We start from the raw sequence: 15,455 nt of genomic DNA, 5'->3' as shown, positions 1-15,455 counted from the left end.
ATCCTGTGAACAAACTCCTCAAGGGAAATCTGACAGAAATCGTCTGAGGACAACAGGCTAGAGAGGAATAAACTGAGGTAGTGAAATGTCACGCAAGGAAAGAGAAAAAAATCCACGTTTTCTTCTTCTTCTTTTGTTGGGGCTGTAGACAATAATGGGATGTTCCTGCACAGAGCATGTGCACTTCCAACACTCCGGGCTGTCGCTTTAAGACAACGATAGCTTTGTGTCTGATTAATTCAATGTACGGCGACGCGTTAGTGGAGAAACCTTATTAGACTCGCAGCCGCACAGAGAGGCAGAGGGGGGAGAAACAGACCTGCGCGCTGGAGGATAATTGGGTTTATTTTAAAGTTGTCATTAAATCGGGGGCGTTTTTTTTAAGATGAAGACATCTTGAGGATGGGGTTGGAGTAAAAAAAAGAAGTCTGCACCACCGCGCACGAAAAGGAGCGATTTTTTTTTTATCACAATACATCCGATCAGAGGAGGAGGACAGAAGATCGGGAGGCATGTCGTCGGAAAAACACGGTAAGCTGCTTTTTCTTTCATGTGCCTTATTTTAAAGACTAATAGAGCCACTTCTTAAATGAGATGTGGGGATGTTTCTTTGTGTTTGATCCGCTGGAACATATCAGGCTGTCGATATCTTTTTGTCCGTGTCATCTGCATCTCCATCCTCTGTGTCTGTGCACACACAGCGGTGCTTCTGTAGGATGATGCACCGCTGTGTGGGTGCAGCCTTTGGGGGGGAAAAGACCCTATTCAGGCCCTCATATTATAACAGAGAGTTTAAAGTGACATTATGACACTTAATGAGACTAATTTTATCTTAAGTGGCATATTTCGACTGGGATATGTTGTTTAATTCTGAAAAACTAAACCACTTCCTGTTTTATTTCTATAAGATGCTACTTTGCAGTTTATTATATGATAATTGTCATTTTTCCCTTTTTCTCTGTTTGTCTCGCTATCATTATTACGTACAGGCCTACGTACATCTCTCCTCACTGTAGACATGAGTGTGGGTGTCCTCTGCGCGTGCACGCCTTCACTTGCGCGTGTCTTACAGCCTTAATTAATAATCCTCATCGTCTGCTGCACTAAAAAAAGATCTCTTTTTTTCTGTCGTATTTCCGGTTTTCTTTTGAATTCCTTGAGGATGTTAAAGCAAGAGCTAATGATGACGCAGCTTACCGGTAAAGAAAGTAAACTTAAAGGAATTAAGGTAATAAAATATATAGTTTTTAAAGAAACTATATGTTAGCTTAAAGTTGTTAAAGACGCTGTAAACGGCAGACAGAACTACAGACTGCAGTTTGGGCTTTAAATGTGACGTGACTAAGCTAATTGAAGAACAGAAGCAATCGTATGATGAACCATTTTAAAGATTGTAGAGACACGATACAATTTTGGTGTATAAATGCAGTAATTTAGTGTATCATGGCTTTTGAAACAAGCAGCTTTATTGGCCGAGTATTTGAACTCATGCAAGGAATTTCACTTTAAATTGCTCTCAATGTTGTGCACTTTACAGGACGATACAAACAGACATACAGTTTTAAATTAAAAGGACAGAGGCAGGTACAAAATAATGTAAGTTAGGCTACATATAACCAGGTGAAAAGATAGGTGTGTAAAGCAACAAAGAACATTAACGCTCTTTCCTCCTACTACAAGCGTATACAGTTCTACCTTATTTAATGAGGTGATATCTGCATACAAACAGGTCTTTTTGAAATATTCTTATCAGTTGTCATTGGTCATGTAAACCTCAGATACCAGATGAATATAGTTCTCTAGCAGGTGGGATAAAAACACCAGCAGAGTCAATTCTTACTGTGCTCGATAAGTCCCTTAATCAAAATCAGAATCAGCTTTATTGGCCAGGTAAGTACACATACAAATGATCTGACTCCGGTTTGCTCTCTATGTAGAGGCATTACATATTAAATTAAAAACCTACCTTAAACGTCAGATATTAAACGCATATGTACAAGCCTACATTAGACATTAAGTATTAACATAATACGTACAACTATGAGAGACAAGTGCAATGATAAAGAGTGCAAAGGATGCTGAAATAATATGAAATATATATGTATATATGAGGTAGATAGTTTTTCAGTATTTACAGTAAAACAGTGTGCACACTCATGTCAGATGAGGGATGATATTTACATGATTAATATACTACAGACACTTTATTACTCAAACTGATCTGCTAGGACTTGGATGGCTTAGATATTATACAAAATATGTCGGGTATTTCTTGTAGTGACTTATCAGAAACATCTGATAACATCTCACATCCTGTTCTTTGTTATGTTATTGTTACTCATAATGAAGGTACGAAATGACTGCTCTTTGCATAGATGCAATGTTGACACACACAACAGCTCTCTGAGGCAAATCCTGGCTACACAATAAGAAGGAATATAATGTGTTTGAGTGCACATAACTACTAATATGTCTACATGACATTCAAGTCTCTCCTAAAGTATTGTGCATCAATCAGTCATGTTATAAATTACGTCTTTGCTTTTCCTAAAACTACAACTCAAAATGTCTTCTGTGCTGCTTCTTTGTGCAAATGAGTAAATATCAACAGCCTGCATTCAATTTGACTTGTGAAATCTACAGTTGCGTGTTTCATGTTGATATCTTGATTTGGTTTAAACTTCAGAAATACAAGTGTCATTATCTTAAAGGTGCCAGACCTAAAAGCTGCCCTTGTAATGTCCAACGTTTTTCCTGCTGTGTCATACATGTTGTTTCAAGCTGTCTAATGTAAACGTATTTAGAGATAAAAATCCATCTCTAGCTTCTTCCTTCAGATTGGATTCTCACACTTTAAACTGAGAAAACACCAACGTGTTTTTCGTCTCTCATGTTTGCCAAGCTGCTGTCACATCATGACCTTTTTAAAGGTGTCCCGTCCCTCTCGCTCGCTCCTCTTCCTCTCTCTCCCTCTCTCTCTCTCTCTCTCTCTCTGTCTGTTTCTGGTCCACTTCCTGCTTGTGACAGAGTTTGGGGTCCGTTACGTAAAGCCTGGTCCCCGAGCACAAGTCATCATCCCTCATAACTCACTCTGCTCTCTGCTCTCTGCTCTCTGACTGCCTCCTCCTCCTCCTCTCTCATCATGTCCCTGTCAGAATACATCACTGCACCCTCGGCCACCTACCTGCTGCGAAAACATGACACCTAATCAGTCATTTTTTATGTTAACAAACACACAGGGAGCAGAGGGGCGAGCACAAAATGTTCACACGTCCAAAATCAGATGGATGCTTTGACTAGTGGAAGAGGTATTCAGACATTTTACTTGAGTAAAAGTACCAATATCATAATATAAACACCTGGACGTCTAACCTACGCTTCCCTGGGTGAGTGAAAGCTATCCTATCTGGGGGTTATTAGCATTTGACTCAACGCCAGGTTTGTGTTCCCCGCGACCAGCTCACTCGGCCACAGTGACTCCGCTGTACACCCGTCGAGTGTCGAGTGCAGTTCCGTCGGTCCAGCTCGCCAGCCTGCACTTAAAAGGTGTATGAAAATAACAGTGTGTGTGTGTGTGTGTGGGGGTCAAATTTTGTTTTCTCAGTCAGGGGTTTTTAACCCAAATCTTCAGTAGCCTACTATTAATGAAGTTTAGGGTCATTTAAAGTTGCTGTAAACGTTCCTAATATTGAATTTAAATTGGGCGTGAAATTCCCCGTTTGGCTGTTTACACCCAGCGTTTGTATCGTCTTTGGCCCAGTTATTAACAGCTGTCGGTGTTGACTTTCCATCATATAAAGCACTATCGAATGCTACAGAGCCATCATGTAGCATTGTAATCTCAGCTTTGAGAACATATAGGGACATCTTAGCTAAATTTGCATGTGTATGCTAACTGCTAACTAGGATCAAGCTAGCAAAGCATTTTGTAACTCACCCTTTGGTGACCCAATAAAATTCCTCAGCTGGCAGGGCCTTTGTTTTCTTTCACTGATTCTGACTCAGACGACTCAAACATATGAAGCTGGACTACGCTGATTGTCACATGTAACGTTGTGTACCAAGATGTCAATCAAATTCTGATCAGCCTCCACAGTCTTGAGAAATGGCTAAACAGCTGTTTTAAACGTTTATATTCAGCCAGATTTGTGAAGATGCCTTCTGAGACTCTCAACTTTGATATTATATAGAATACAGTATATATTTACTAAGCTCAATTTCCAGAGGCTTCAAGAACTGTGCTTAAGTGAATGTACTTTCTGACAGGCCATCAGATGAACTTCTCTGTCTCCGAAATGCCACATTTCTGAACTGCTAATTAACACGGACTTTGAAGGCAGGACAGGGAAAGGTCTTTGTTCTTAGGAGGCGAAAATGTCAATCTCTGTCATCATTAGCACTCAGGCTGCACAGGTTTTCTGTCTTTGAAGTCTTGCTGAAAGGCTGTGGTCCCTGTGATACTTTCCCCCTCCTCAACAGTGAATAAAACACAGTGAACGTGCGGACAAATGTGCTCGAGTTAGATAACATGCCCTCACTCTTACATCTCTCTTTTATTGTTCTTCCTCTGCCTTTTCTATTTGTGTTTCCTCTCCTACATGTTTTTTTCTTATCTCTCCTCCCTCTTCTTCTTCTTCTCGCAGGTCTCGATGAGTCCGGCCGTCAGACCATGCAGCCTCCTCCATACCTCCCCGGCCCGCAAGACCCGAACGTACCCCAACACCCCAACATGCAGCCGGCGCCGGGCACCCAACCCAACTACCCTCCTCCTCCTCCTCCTCCGGGCTCAGAGGGCTATCTACAGGAAACCCAGTTCCACTGCGCGCCTCTGGGACCACAGGGAGCCCCGCAGGGTTACACGGTCCAGACGCAGGGCCCTGGAGGCACCCTGCCTCACCCGCCTGTAGGATACCTCCACCCGGGTTACCCGCTCCAGCTGCAGCCATGCACGGCCTACGTACCCGTCTACCCCATGGCATCGGTGAGTCAGAGACAAATAAAGATTTCACAGGTCTGACATCAGGCGGCTGCAGGATCACACCAGACTGTTCAATTTATTGTACTTTTTATTCCTGCTAAGATCATTGATAAGAGTTCTTATGTTTTCCATCCTTTACATTTTCTGATTTGATGGATGAAATATTGAGGGTTAAACAAAGTTTCCTTTTACTTTAAGTTCCTTATACTTTAATGTTTGTAGTTTGGTCCTAATTACAGGGAAGAGACAGGCTGCTTCTGTTGTCTCTGTTAGTCGTGATAAGTTTGTTATAAAGTTTAATTCCAAAAACAACAGAGCTAGCAAACCTAATAGACTACTGTGCATCTAACTGCCTGATGTTTACCAATTACACAATAACGATTGTCCTTAAACTTATATAATAATTACAAACAAACATCTAAACTACATAAATACATAATAATAAATGAGTGTTACCCATTTCAAACTTAGTTCTAATGCCGCCTTATTTACACGTTTGTTAAAGTTAGCGTGTTTTTACAAATCTTGCTAAATGTCATCAAATACGGCTGAGCCTTTTGTTCTGTTTAAGACGACATTTTTTATAATGAGAATTACTCAAAAACCTGTTTGCAACAGCTGGCTTTGTGGATTGGTGGATGTGAATTCAATTGACTTATTCAGCTACTTTTGACGGGCAAGATTTAAAGGGCCAGTTTTCAACCTCAGTCCTATCATGCTATTATGGGGTGCTAATGCCATTATGGTAGGGGGAAAAAAATTTATTTCATTCTGTGCCTTTGGAGGACACTATCCGCTTCTCCAGTGGGCCCTGGATAACCTCCGCCCCACTACGTAAAACGTGTCATCTGGTGGAGGCCGGGGAGCTCGCTAAACTACACTTCCTCAATCTAGAACGCCGCCTCTGATGTCATGTCTCGTTCAAAATCGTCTGTTTGAAATGTAGACTGCAGACCTGAGGATTTTTTTAGAGGATCCACTGGTATGGTCCTGTTGTATTTCGGATTCTGTACCACTCTGAGCCGTTGCCTGCAGAGAAAACGGTAGTGTTTCACTCCAGCGTCTCTTGGATGGGCCGTTGCTTTCAGAGTGGGGGGCGCAATGCACGCTGGGTGTTGTAGGAATGTAGAATGGGCGAAACCACAAGCTGTTTGTACAACTTTCTCCACAGCTATGGCACCAATTTCAACACCAGCTTAGACTGACAGTGGCTTTTTCCAGGGGAGAATTGCTCCTTTAAGTATTTAAATTCATTGAATTAAATAATTCCATATTTTGCATTGATACGCTCATTTGCACAACTTGTCCCCAGGGGGCGTCTATCAAAAGTATAGTTGCATTTAAAGTCTTTTCAGTCTTTCTTGTCTTGAACAAAGGAAACAGAAAAAACACTTCTTCTACACAGAATAGGATTTTTTGGGGTGGTCACAAACATGGTATTCATATGGACTGTAAACCACGCAGTCCCTGTTGCTTGTCATTCCCCATCTCTCTTTCCTCATTTCCTGTTATCTCTCTTCTATTGGCTGTCTGTTACCGTGGCTGCACACTGCCCAGTTATCAGCTGACAGGACTTTTGTTGCCTACTTTTTCTTATTTAAGTTTTTGCTTTATTTTACATGGACGAAGGTTGTGCATACTGATGTTCCGCATGTGAGTATGGGCTAGTTGTCAAGGGAACGCACTCTCAGAATGTTAAGGTTTGTTGGGAAAAGGCGCACATTGGTCTGACTTTCCACGACTCCATCAAAACTCGACTGGACATGTCAAACTCATTCGACAAACGCAGACTGTCAGCGCACACTAACCCGACAGTTGGTGTTGGTTGGAGTTGGTCGGCATTTGTCTGGACCGTGTGCAGCCACCTTAAAAGGCATAGAATTTAGAGCAGTGGTTCTCAACTGTTCAAGCCTCAGGACCCACCACAACCTCCTTAATGACTAATGGGGACCCACATTTCTGAGAATGGTGCAGTTTAATACAGCAGTATTAAGCGTACAGTGGTATAAACTCTAAACCCCTCTACAAATCATTCAATTAACAGCCTTTTTTCAACAGAATAAACTCAAAGTGCATTATAAATGCAACAACTGTAGTGCTCATCAAGTTTCAAGAACTGCACTACAACACTATTACTGCACGCACATCATAGGAAACCCATGTCCTTCAAAATAAAAGCGCAGCGTAGACCTTTTTGCCTCAGCCTTTTGTTTTTTCAAACACACATCCACGACCCACTGAAAACAGCTCCGCGACCCACTTTTGGGCCTCGACCCAGCAATTTAGAACCCTGATTTAGAAGAAGCAAACATCAGTCTTTGGTTGAACATGTCACCTTTTATATTTTTGTGAACCAGTGCTGAAGATCTGTAATAGACACCAGCTTGTACCTTTTATTTTAATTAATTTGCACATAGTAATTGTTTTTGAGTTACAGCTACATGTGTTTACACATTAGTACATTTTACCCTGAAGTAAACTGAAAGTTGCCCCAAAATGTGATTGTGAGTCATCAAACAACTGAAAGTGTAACCGTTTTTCTGCTCCCACAGGTCTCACCTCAAGGTGTACTGACATTTAAACTAGAGCTGTGGTTTCCTCCTCTTAACCTTATTAGTAGCTTTTTAATATTATATATAATTTTGAGTATGTCCCCTTGTGTATGGCGCTACAGGAGTGTAGATCAAGGGCAGATCTACACTGCCGTGTGGTCACCTTGCAGGCTAGCTGCAATCTCACAAATGAATCACTTTTTTAAGACACATTCTGCTCCCCTGCTGATATCCATTAGACAAACATGACTCCTATACTACTTACAAATATAATACTGTCCTCCTCTTTCACTGTGTCACCTTGTTCCTGTGTCCCATGAGAGGGAAGTGCTCTGTGACCTTCTCTACAACAGCTCCCCTGGTTTAAAAACACCATGTGTATTTCTCTCTTCCTCCGCTCAGGGTCAGCCCTACATGCCAGCCGCAGGAGGCCACCCAGGGATCCCACCCGGCCAGATTCATCCCATGCAAATGCCACCCAGCATCACCCTGATGGACCGCCGGCCGCCTCACGACTACCTGCCCATCGCCGTGCTCACCACCGTCTGCTGCTTCTGGCCCACAGGCATCATCGCCATCATCAAAGCCGTGCAGGTTAATGACACTTCGTGATATCTTTTCATCTTCGAGGCTTATTTACATAATGTGGCCCTTACTGAAGACTTTGTGGTGTAAATGACCCCTGAAGTCATTTCACCCATCACTTTATTTTCAGAAATATGCTTTGATTTCTTTTTGACACCATGATCAAAAAAATACCAGCATGCAGGAAAGAAAAATAGCTAAAAGCACACTTTTATTTAGTCCTGAATCCTGAGGGAAAACCTTGTAGTGGTCACCTATGATGTTTCAGCCAAGCTAGCTGCATGGCTCTGAAATACCTCAACAACTATTGAAATGTTTGCCATAAAATGTTCTGGCATTCATAGTTCCCAGAGGATGAATATCCCTTGCTTCGGTGAACCCCTGACTTTTCCCCTTTTGTCACCATGAGCGAGAAATGTGTGTGAAATGTCCCAATAACTTCAGGACAAACTGCTAGTAACTGATTTACACACATTCAAGCCCCGCTGGGGTTGATTCCTGTGTGAAAGAAAAATCCAATGTTTACTCCTTTTGAGTTAGTAACGTGTTGCAGTTTTCATACAGCGCCTTCAAAATGTCCAGGTATCTGCGAGATGAATGACATTATCCCATCAGCCTCTTCTGTCCTCTGTAATTAGTGGTAGGACTTAGCATGCTAACATGGTTAGCAAAAAATGGAGGATAAAGTAAACATTTGAAGCCTACCCGCTTTACATCAACCAGAGGCATGTCCAGACTTTTTTTTAATGGGGTGGCCAAACTCGGGTACTGATTTATGCAGCGGGGGGCATGAAGTTTGGGTGCTTGCACACATTTCCAGATAGCTTCTTTTTTTGCTTTTTTTTTGTCTCCACCATAGACTATAAAAAGATGGACGACATGACAGCTCCATAAAAGTGAAGCCAAAACATTTCGGGCACCCCCTGCTGACTGGCTGCAGTATAGGTCATAAAGCCCGCCTCCTCCATGTTAGCAGGTGGGACATGGGTCAAACTATAAAATCAAAATACACGCTCAATACATTTTTCTCAAACATGGTTTCTGTCATTATAGTTAGTTCTTATCATGCTGATTTATGTCCAAGTGTTCATTTTTCTGACAAGTTTATTTTTAATTAGTTATTTGATGCTGTCAAAATGATGATTGACAGCTCTGTTGACAAATTAGGCTCCTGCAGCCGATCAGTTCCGGGTGAGCAATTCTGTTAGCTATTCTGCTGTTAAACACGCCGGTGTGCAGGATCCTTGCTGTTTTTTCGGTAAGTTAAGTGTGTGTTTGGGTTAGCGGAAGTGGCTACCGCCGCTTCACTCGCCGATCTCTACTGCACAGACTCTGGCTCCGTCTGACGTCCCCATCGCAAGATGGCAGCGCCTATCACAGGGGCTATTTTGGCATCATTTACGTACAATGGGAGCAGATGGAGACGCGTTGTCCATCTATATATACAGTCATTGGTCTCCACTTATATCTAAGTTAACTACTTACATTAACGTATAATTTAGATGTTATGTTCCTTTGTATAGGTTTTTTCATTAAAAAAAATGACACAAGAGAGTGGCACCATAATCTTCCACACTTTATTCCTTAGTGACTCAAAAATAAGATGTATCTCCAAAAGTCAAAGTATTAAGTTTCCACAAATCACTGCTAGCACTTAAGCCACAATAAATTGATTTGAACTTAAGCTCCTGATATCAGCATGTTAGCATCTTCAGTTTGAGTGTTAGCATTCATTTTAAAGCACCGCTGTGTCAAAGTGCGGCCTCACAGACGTGCTAGCATAGCTGTGGACATGTACAGAGTGACTTAACACAATTTTATTTGAGGATATTTTCCCTTTAAATTAATACTGTGTGTAAAAAAAAACAGCTTTTCCTGTTTATAATCTACTTGTTATTGTCTGGATTACATTGCAAAGAGACACTGACGCTGTAAAAGAGGATTAGACATTTAAACATGATTTATCTTGCTCACTACAGTACGCCGCTGCACAGTCATTACACCTACACGCCTGTGTTTGACCTCTGCATTAAAAGGCATAGTTTGCTCTTTTACAGGCCCTTCACTGCTGCGTGAAGTTGAGCGTGATGCCAGACATGTAAAGGCTCAGTCTGGTGGCTCTCATGCCTGTTGTTTGCCTCTGTAACGGCAGACTGTGCCGACCAACATGCACACAACACACTACATTACGTAACTGCATCATTGTCGCTGCATCGGGATGGAATGGATTTTTTCCTCTGGGCCGCTCAGCTGGCTTTGAGCTGAGTTGAGCTGACAAGGCATGGACCCACCGGTCTGAGCTGTATGTGTTGTAATGCTGTGTTAACGCTGTGTGGAGTGGCCTCTTTCTGCACAGTCCGGCTGTGCTGCAGTGAAATCGATCCATTCATGGTGTTTTAGACTCTCTCCTGCTCCCACTCGTGCATCTTCTTGTTACATAACATCTAATTTTCTCCTCTCTCTCTCCCACACACCCGTCCCCTCCCTCCTTCCTCACTTAGGTGCGTACGGCGATAGCCAGAGGGGACATGGTGACGGCGGAAATAGCCTCCCGTGAGGCACGCAACTTCTCCTTCATCAGCCTGGCTGTTGGCATCGCCTCCATTGTGCTGTGCACCATCTTAACCGTGGTCGTCATCATCGCCTCGCAGCATCATGATGACGACTGGGAGCCGTAACTCCACGCCAGTGTCAGAAAGACGGGAAATCATGGCATATTTTAGCTAGCTAACTACTCTCAATCATTTTGAGGAAATAGGAGCACTGAAAATGCACCAAAACTGCTACTGCATTGCTGGCCCTTTGTGTACAGCTACACACACAGCTCTGACTTAACCTGCTGCCATCTAACACACAGACGACCAAAAAACAATCAATCACAGCTGATGTTCAAACGCCCAATACAAGCAGCTGTCAAATAAGGTCCAGTATTGCTGTTAGCACAGCGATAGCTTAATATTTACTCTCAGATATGAGCCGCAAATGGGAAATTAACCATTTATTTAACACCGATTTATTCATTTGAATGATGTTGTTAGATGAGAGGTGACTGTGTTTTGGTTTTACGTATTCGAGCAACAAAATCTACTAAAAAGTCCCACGCAGAGGTATTTTAAACATAGTTAACTGCATATTTTAGTCCTTAAAAGTACAAGTATACATGTTTTTTCTTCTTTAAGAACATAAAAAAAGTGCCATGTTGAATGAAAAAGTGTTGAGTTACAGAGTTTTGTTATTGCTGATTGACTGGGACGAGTGACAAACTGATGTAAAGCGTTGAGCTGATCGATACACATTTAACACACCAAATGGAGACTGGACTGACAGGTAATCTAACCAAACAGAGTATTTATTTGAGATGATACATAACTTGTGATTTGTATGTCTGTTGATTTATTTAAACTGTCTTATTTATTAATTTATTCAGTATCTACCCATGCACTGACTTTGTCTGCTATGATTTACAGTATATCAGTAGTTTATTGCAGCTATCTGATACTTTGCAATTGGCTTAAATTTGATATCTGATGATGATTTTGCACTTTGTAGTAACCACATGAGTTGACACAGCTGCTTACGTTCATAGTTCTTATAGTGCATGCTGAATATAAATTAAGCTAATGGGCGTCTGGTGCAAAAATAGCTTCTCTCCCATCTGTCGGTGGGAATATTTCCTTCAAAATGTCAAAAATGTGTGTTATATAGTATTTTTTAAAATGTCAAACAAGCTGCTGTATAAACCAGAATATTAAAGAGAAAATTTAGACGATAAGTATTTGAATTTAAAGTTTGCAAATATTGTTTTTGCAAGTATTTTAGAAGTATTTTGGCCTATTTTGTGTTGCACATCTCTTAGCTATTTAATCAATCAGACACTGTATATGAAACGGTAGTGCAACGTTAGACCTGTGAGGCAACATAACCCTGCATGTCATCCTCAGTTTGTTTCCATTTGTCTTAAGTATTAAGGCTAGATGTGAAGGCTGAGAGCTCCCGTGACGTTGTTTCACCGTTGTTAACACAAAGAGTCAGACTGGGTTCACTCCACGTGAGTTTCCATGATGTAGCGTAGCTCTGAGCAGCAGGTGTGCTGCTGTTCGTAAGAGCTGTAACAATACAGTGTGTTATGTGTTGGTTGCCGGAGTTACAGGCGCAGAACATGAATGTTTCCAATAGGAGAGAGGAAAAATATTTATTCCTATTCTGTATTGTAGCACTTTCCGCTCTTTCCGTCCCCTGGTTCCCTTTCTCGCTGTATTTGTCTTTTTCCTCTCCCCTACATGATTTATTGGACCTATTAATACATCCTTCCTGCCTCCCTCCTGTCCTCTGCTGGTCCCTGTGATGAGGATATTTTTAAAAGAATTATACAGAGATATTAAAAATATCTTTTGTGGGCAATGAACACAAATAGAGACAGTATAAATACAGTTGATTCTGTAGTTTATATATTATTATTGTTACTTATTGAATTTGATTATCACTAATGTATAATATTAAGTTCATCGAAGAGTTCCTGTCCTGTATTTATCAAACATCTAAAAACCACAACTACTTATTATAAAAAACAAACAATACATTTAACTGTATGATGAGTTTTTCTGTAAAAATATAAGTGAGATTTTAAAATAACTTAATTTTGTCAAATCTGTTGCAGTTTATAGATTAATAAAAAGGTTTAAAATAATAATTTGTTGAAACAGGAATAAAAAGAATACTTAGTCTGATGCTACCATCTCTGCAATACGAATGCTAATAGTAAAAGCACTCCAGAAATGTATGTTTTCTGTTACTGTGCTAACTTAGCGCTCTTAAATAGAGCCTTCAAAGAATTTAAATAAATAGCTTTTAATCTCAAAGCAGTAGTTTGAGACTTTTAGAAAAGATCAACCCCACTCTCATGTCCCTGCTGTAAATATTCAGCTACAACCCTGAGACATTAGCTTAGCCTAGCACAAAGAATAGGCACAAGGGGAAACGGCTAGCTTACTCCGCCAGAAGCTAACATGTCACACCATAAGTGTTGTTTTTAAACTTAAGTCTATGTACATACTGAAAAAAGAGAAATAATATGTTAAGTAGTTAGCTATAGAGGTGCTAGTAGGTGGACGTTATTACTTTTGGACAAGCTGGGCTAGCTTTTTTCTTTTGTTGCTAGGTTAAGCTAACTAGCTTCTGGCTGTAGCTTTAGCATACTGAACCGTTTAAGTAAAAGTGGAGGGTTTTTTTACACGTAACTAAAAAATTCTAATTGAGTGGTTTGATAAATACAGGCCATGTCCTTATATTGACACAGTGATATTTCAGTGTTTAAAGAGTAAATGAAGCGCAGTGCTGTTTCGTATTAATATTGTACAGAAGGCTCTGGCAGTGAGTGTGTCACTCCTAGCATATCTAGTTTACGCTAGGCTGCATCTCCCCATGTGCTTTCTTTTAGGACCTCTTACGGCACGAGTCGTAGCTGTTTACCTAAACAGCCGGGAGATGAGTTCCTCATTTTCTTTTCTTTTTTTTGCTTTATTTTGGAGCTTGTAAATGTGATGGGTTGCTTGTTCAAAGAGCCAAAAAATTGACCTGTGTACATGTGGTTCTCTTTGGGGTTTCTCTTTATATTTATGTTCATGGCTGTGTTGCACATGCATTGGTTGTTTCGGACTTCAGTTGTTTAAATAATGAATAAAATAACTTTTGGTTGTGAACGATGCGTTGGTGGAGACGGCCTCTCATTTTTTCACCTCTCTGTCTCTCTCCATCCTCTCAGTCTCTCTGTGGCCTTTCCTCTCTCCCCCATCACTAAGGTGCTATTTATAGTTGCCCCGGTTTTTTTCCCACTCAGTCTCTCTTTTTTCCTCTCTGTCAGAACATGAACAACAGTATCTCTCACTATCTTGTGTTTGATCTCATTAGGTCTTTCAGGTTTGTGTTTTACAGTTGATTTCATCGACATTTTGGTGGAGATTGTTTTATCTCGTAAAAAAATCAAAAGGATGATGCCCTTTAATCCAGCTAAATGTACTACAACATATTGTACAGGCATTCATGGTCCACAGAGGATGAGTCCCATTATGTTTAAGTAATGTTCCTCTAGCGCCACCTGGTAAATTTAATTGTAACACTGTAACCTGGAGGTTTCTATCTGTGGGTTTGAGTGAAACATCCCAATGCTTATATGCAAAACTAAGTTAGTAGATGGCAAAAATATGGGGGTGTATTAAAGAGCTTGGCTTATACAGTTATAGGTAAATGTCAAGCCTGCCTTAGCTTGTCTTTGTTAGCTTGTTAGCATGCTAACCTTAGCAATAAGGTCAAAGCTCTGCTGCACCGGCATGCCGCAGACATGCTAGTTACTTAGCGGAATTTAGATTCAACAAAACGTGTTTATGAAAATAAACAGCATCATTGACGCTATATCAATGTTACTGTTGGTTGGTGCCCGATCAGAAAGGACGCGTTTTGCAGGCTGTAAAACGTGAGGCGCACCGCACTGCCTTTTTGTGAAAGTAAACACCCGATCAGACAGAGCACGTTTTAGTAGCTGGGGGCGGCTTTTTTCCCCTACTGTTGTTAAGACAACCAACAAATCATTAGCTGTCAATAACCTAACCGTTACATTGTAAACTGACAGAAGGCTCGCCTCTCCTTTCATCCGATTGGACAATGAGAAAAAACGGCCATGACGTCGGGCGCTTTTCTGCTTTGAGTTGAAGTTTTTTTCAACTCGAGGCGCTCGAAGCGTTTCCTCAAAAACGCGAGGCGCACAGAGTGGAAAAAAGCGAGGCGCTCTGCACAGCAAAAGCAGCGCACAAAAAGCCTCTCATTGAAAACAATGACAAAAAAGCCGCCCCCAGCTGCTAAAACGCGTCCTTTCTGATCGGGCCCTCAAAGCCATCAAGACTAACAATTTAGCATGCTAGTGAATGGGTATTTAATGCAAGAAATGCAAAGGCATAAAGATATTTTTTTCTTTAAAGATATTAGAGAATTTTAAAGAAATATACTCTTCATACTTTACTTCCATGGCCTTTGCCATTTCTGAAAACACAGCAAAACTGAACTCTATAAAGCATTATTTTGTGTTTGGCGTTATTAGCAACTGTTAGCATGCTAGCATGCTATTCTAAGTTAGTGAACATAATTACAAAGGCTGCATTACAACATGTTACATCCAAGGGTACACGTTATACCTGCTTAACATTAGAATGTTAGCATCTACATTGAGAGCATGCTAGCTTGATAATGTTAGCATTGAACTGGGGAGCTCTGCTGCTGTTTCACTTTGTCGTGATTGGCAATGGAAACAAGTTGCCAATACTACCTTGACATGCTATCGTCTTTGAGAT

The 15,455-nt window shown here is 41.0% G+C and overlaps 1 protein-coding gene across 1 annotated transcript; it reads left to right on the top strand.

Moving 5' to 3' along the window:
* Window positions 1–61: 61 nt before the first annotated feature.
* Window positions 62–13,819, top strand: prrt1 (proline-rich transmembrane protein 1). Its single transcript, XM_069681715.1, has 4 exons — window positions 62–531; window positions 4,644–4,981; window positions 7,933–8,124; window positions 10,617–13,819. Exons 1-4 carry the CDS (start codon window positions 513–515, stop codon window positions 10,791–10,793), a joined length of 726 nt encoding a protein of 241 aa, XP_069537816.1. The 5' UTR covers window positions 62–512; the 3' UTR covers window positions 10,794–13,819.
* Window positions 13,820–15,455: the final 1,636 nt, after the last annotated feature.

The sequence above is a fragment of the Semicossyphus pulcher genome, unplaced genomic scaffold (genome assembly GCF_022749685.1).
Source record: "Semicossyphus pulcher isolate SPU_LCO1_2020_fin unplaced genomic scaffold, fSemPul1.0.p SCAF_5, whole genome shotgun sequence".
Taxonomy (NCBI): Eukaryota; Metazoa; Chordata; class Actinopteri; order Labriformes; family Labridae; genus Semicossyphus; species Semicossyphus pulcher.
Note: the sequence above shows the minus strand (reverse complement) of the source record. Positions and strands in the feature narration are given on the sequence as shown.

What these genes read in the sequence shown, in the direction of transcription:
- prrt1 (XM_069681715.1), top strand. An exon ending in CCGTCTACCCCATGGCATCG is followed by an intron (nt 4,982 to 7,932) that starts GTGAGTCAGAGA and finishes TCCTCCGCTCAG; the next exon opens with GGTCAGCCCTACATGCCAGC. An exon ending in CCATCATCAAAGCCGTGCAG is followed by an intron (nt 8,125 to 10,616) that starts GTTAATGACACT and finishes TTCCTCACTTAG; the next exon opens with GTGCGTACGGCGATAGCCAG.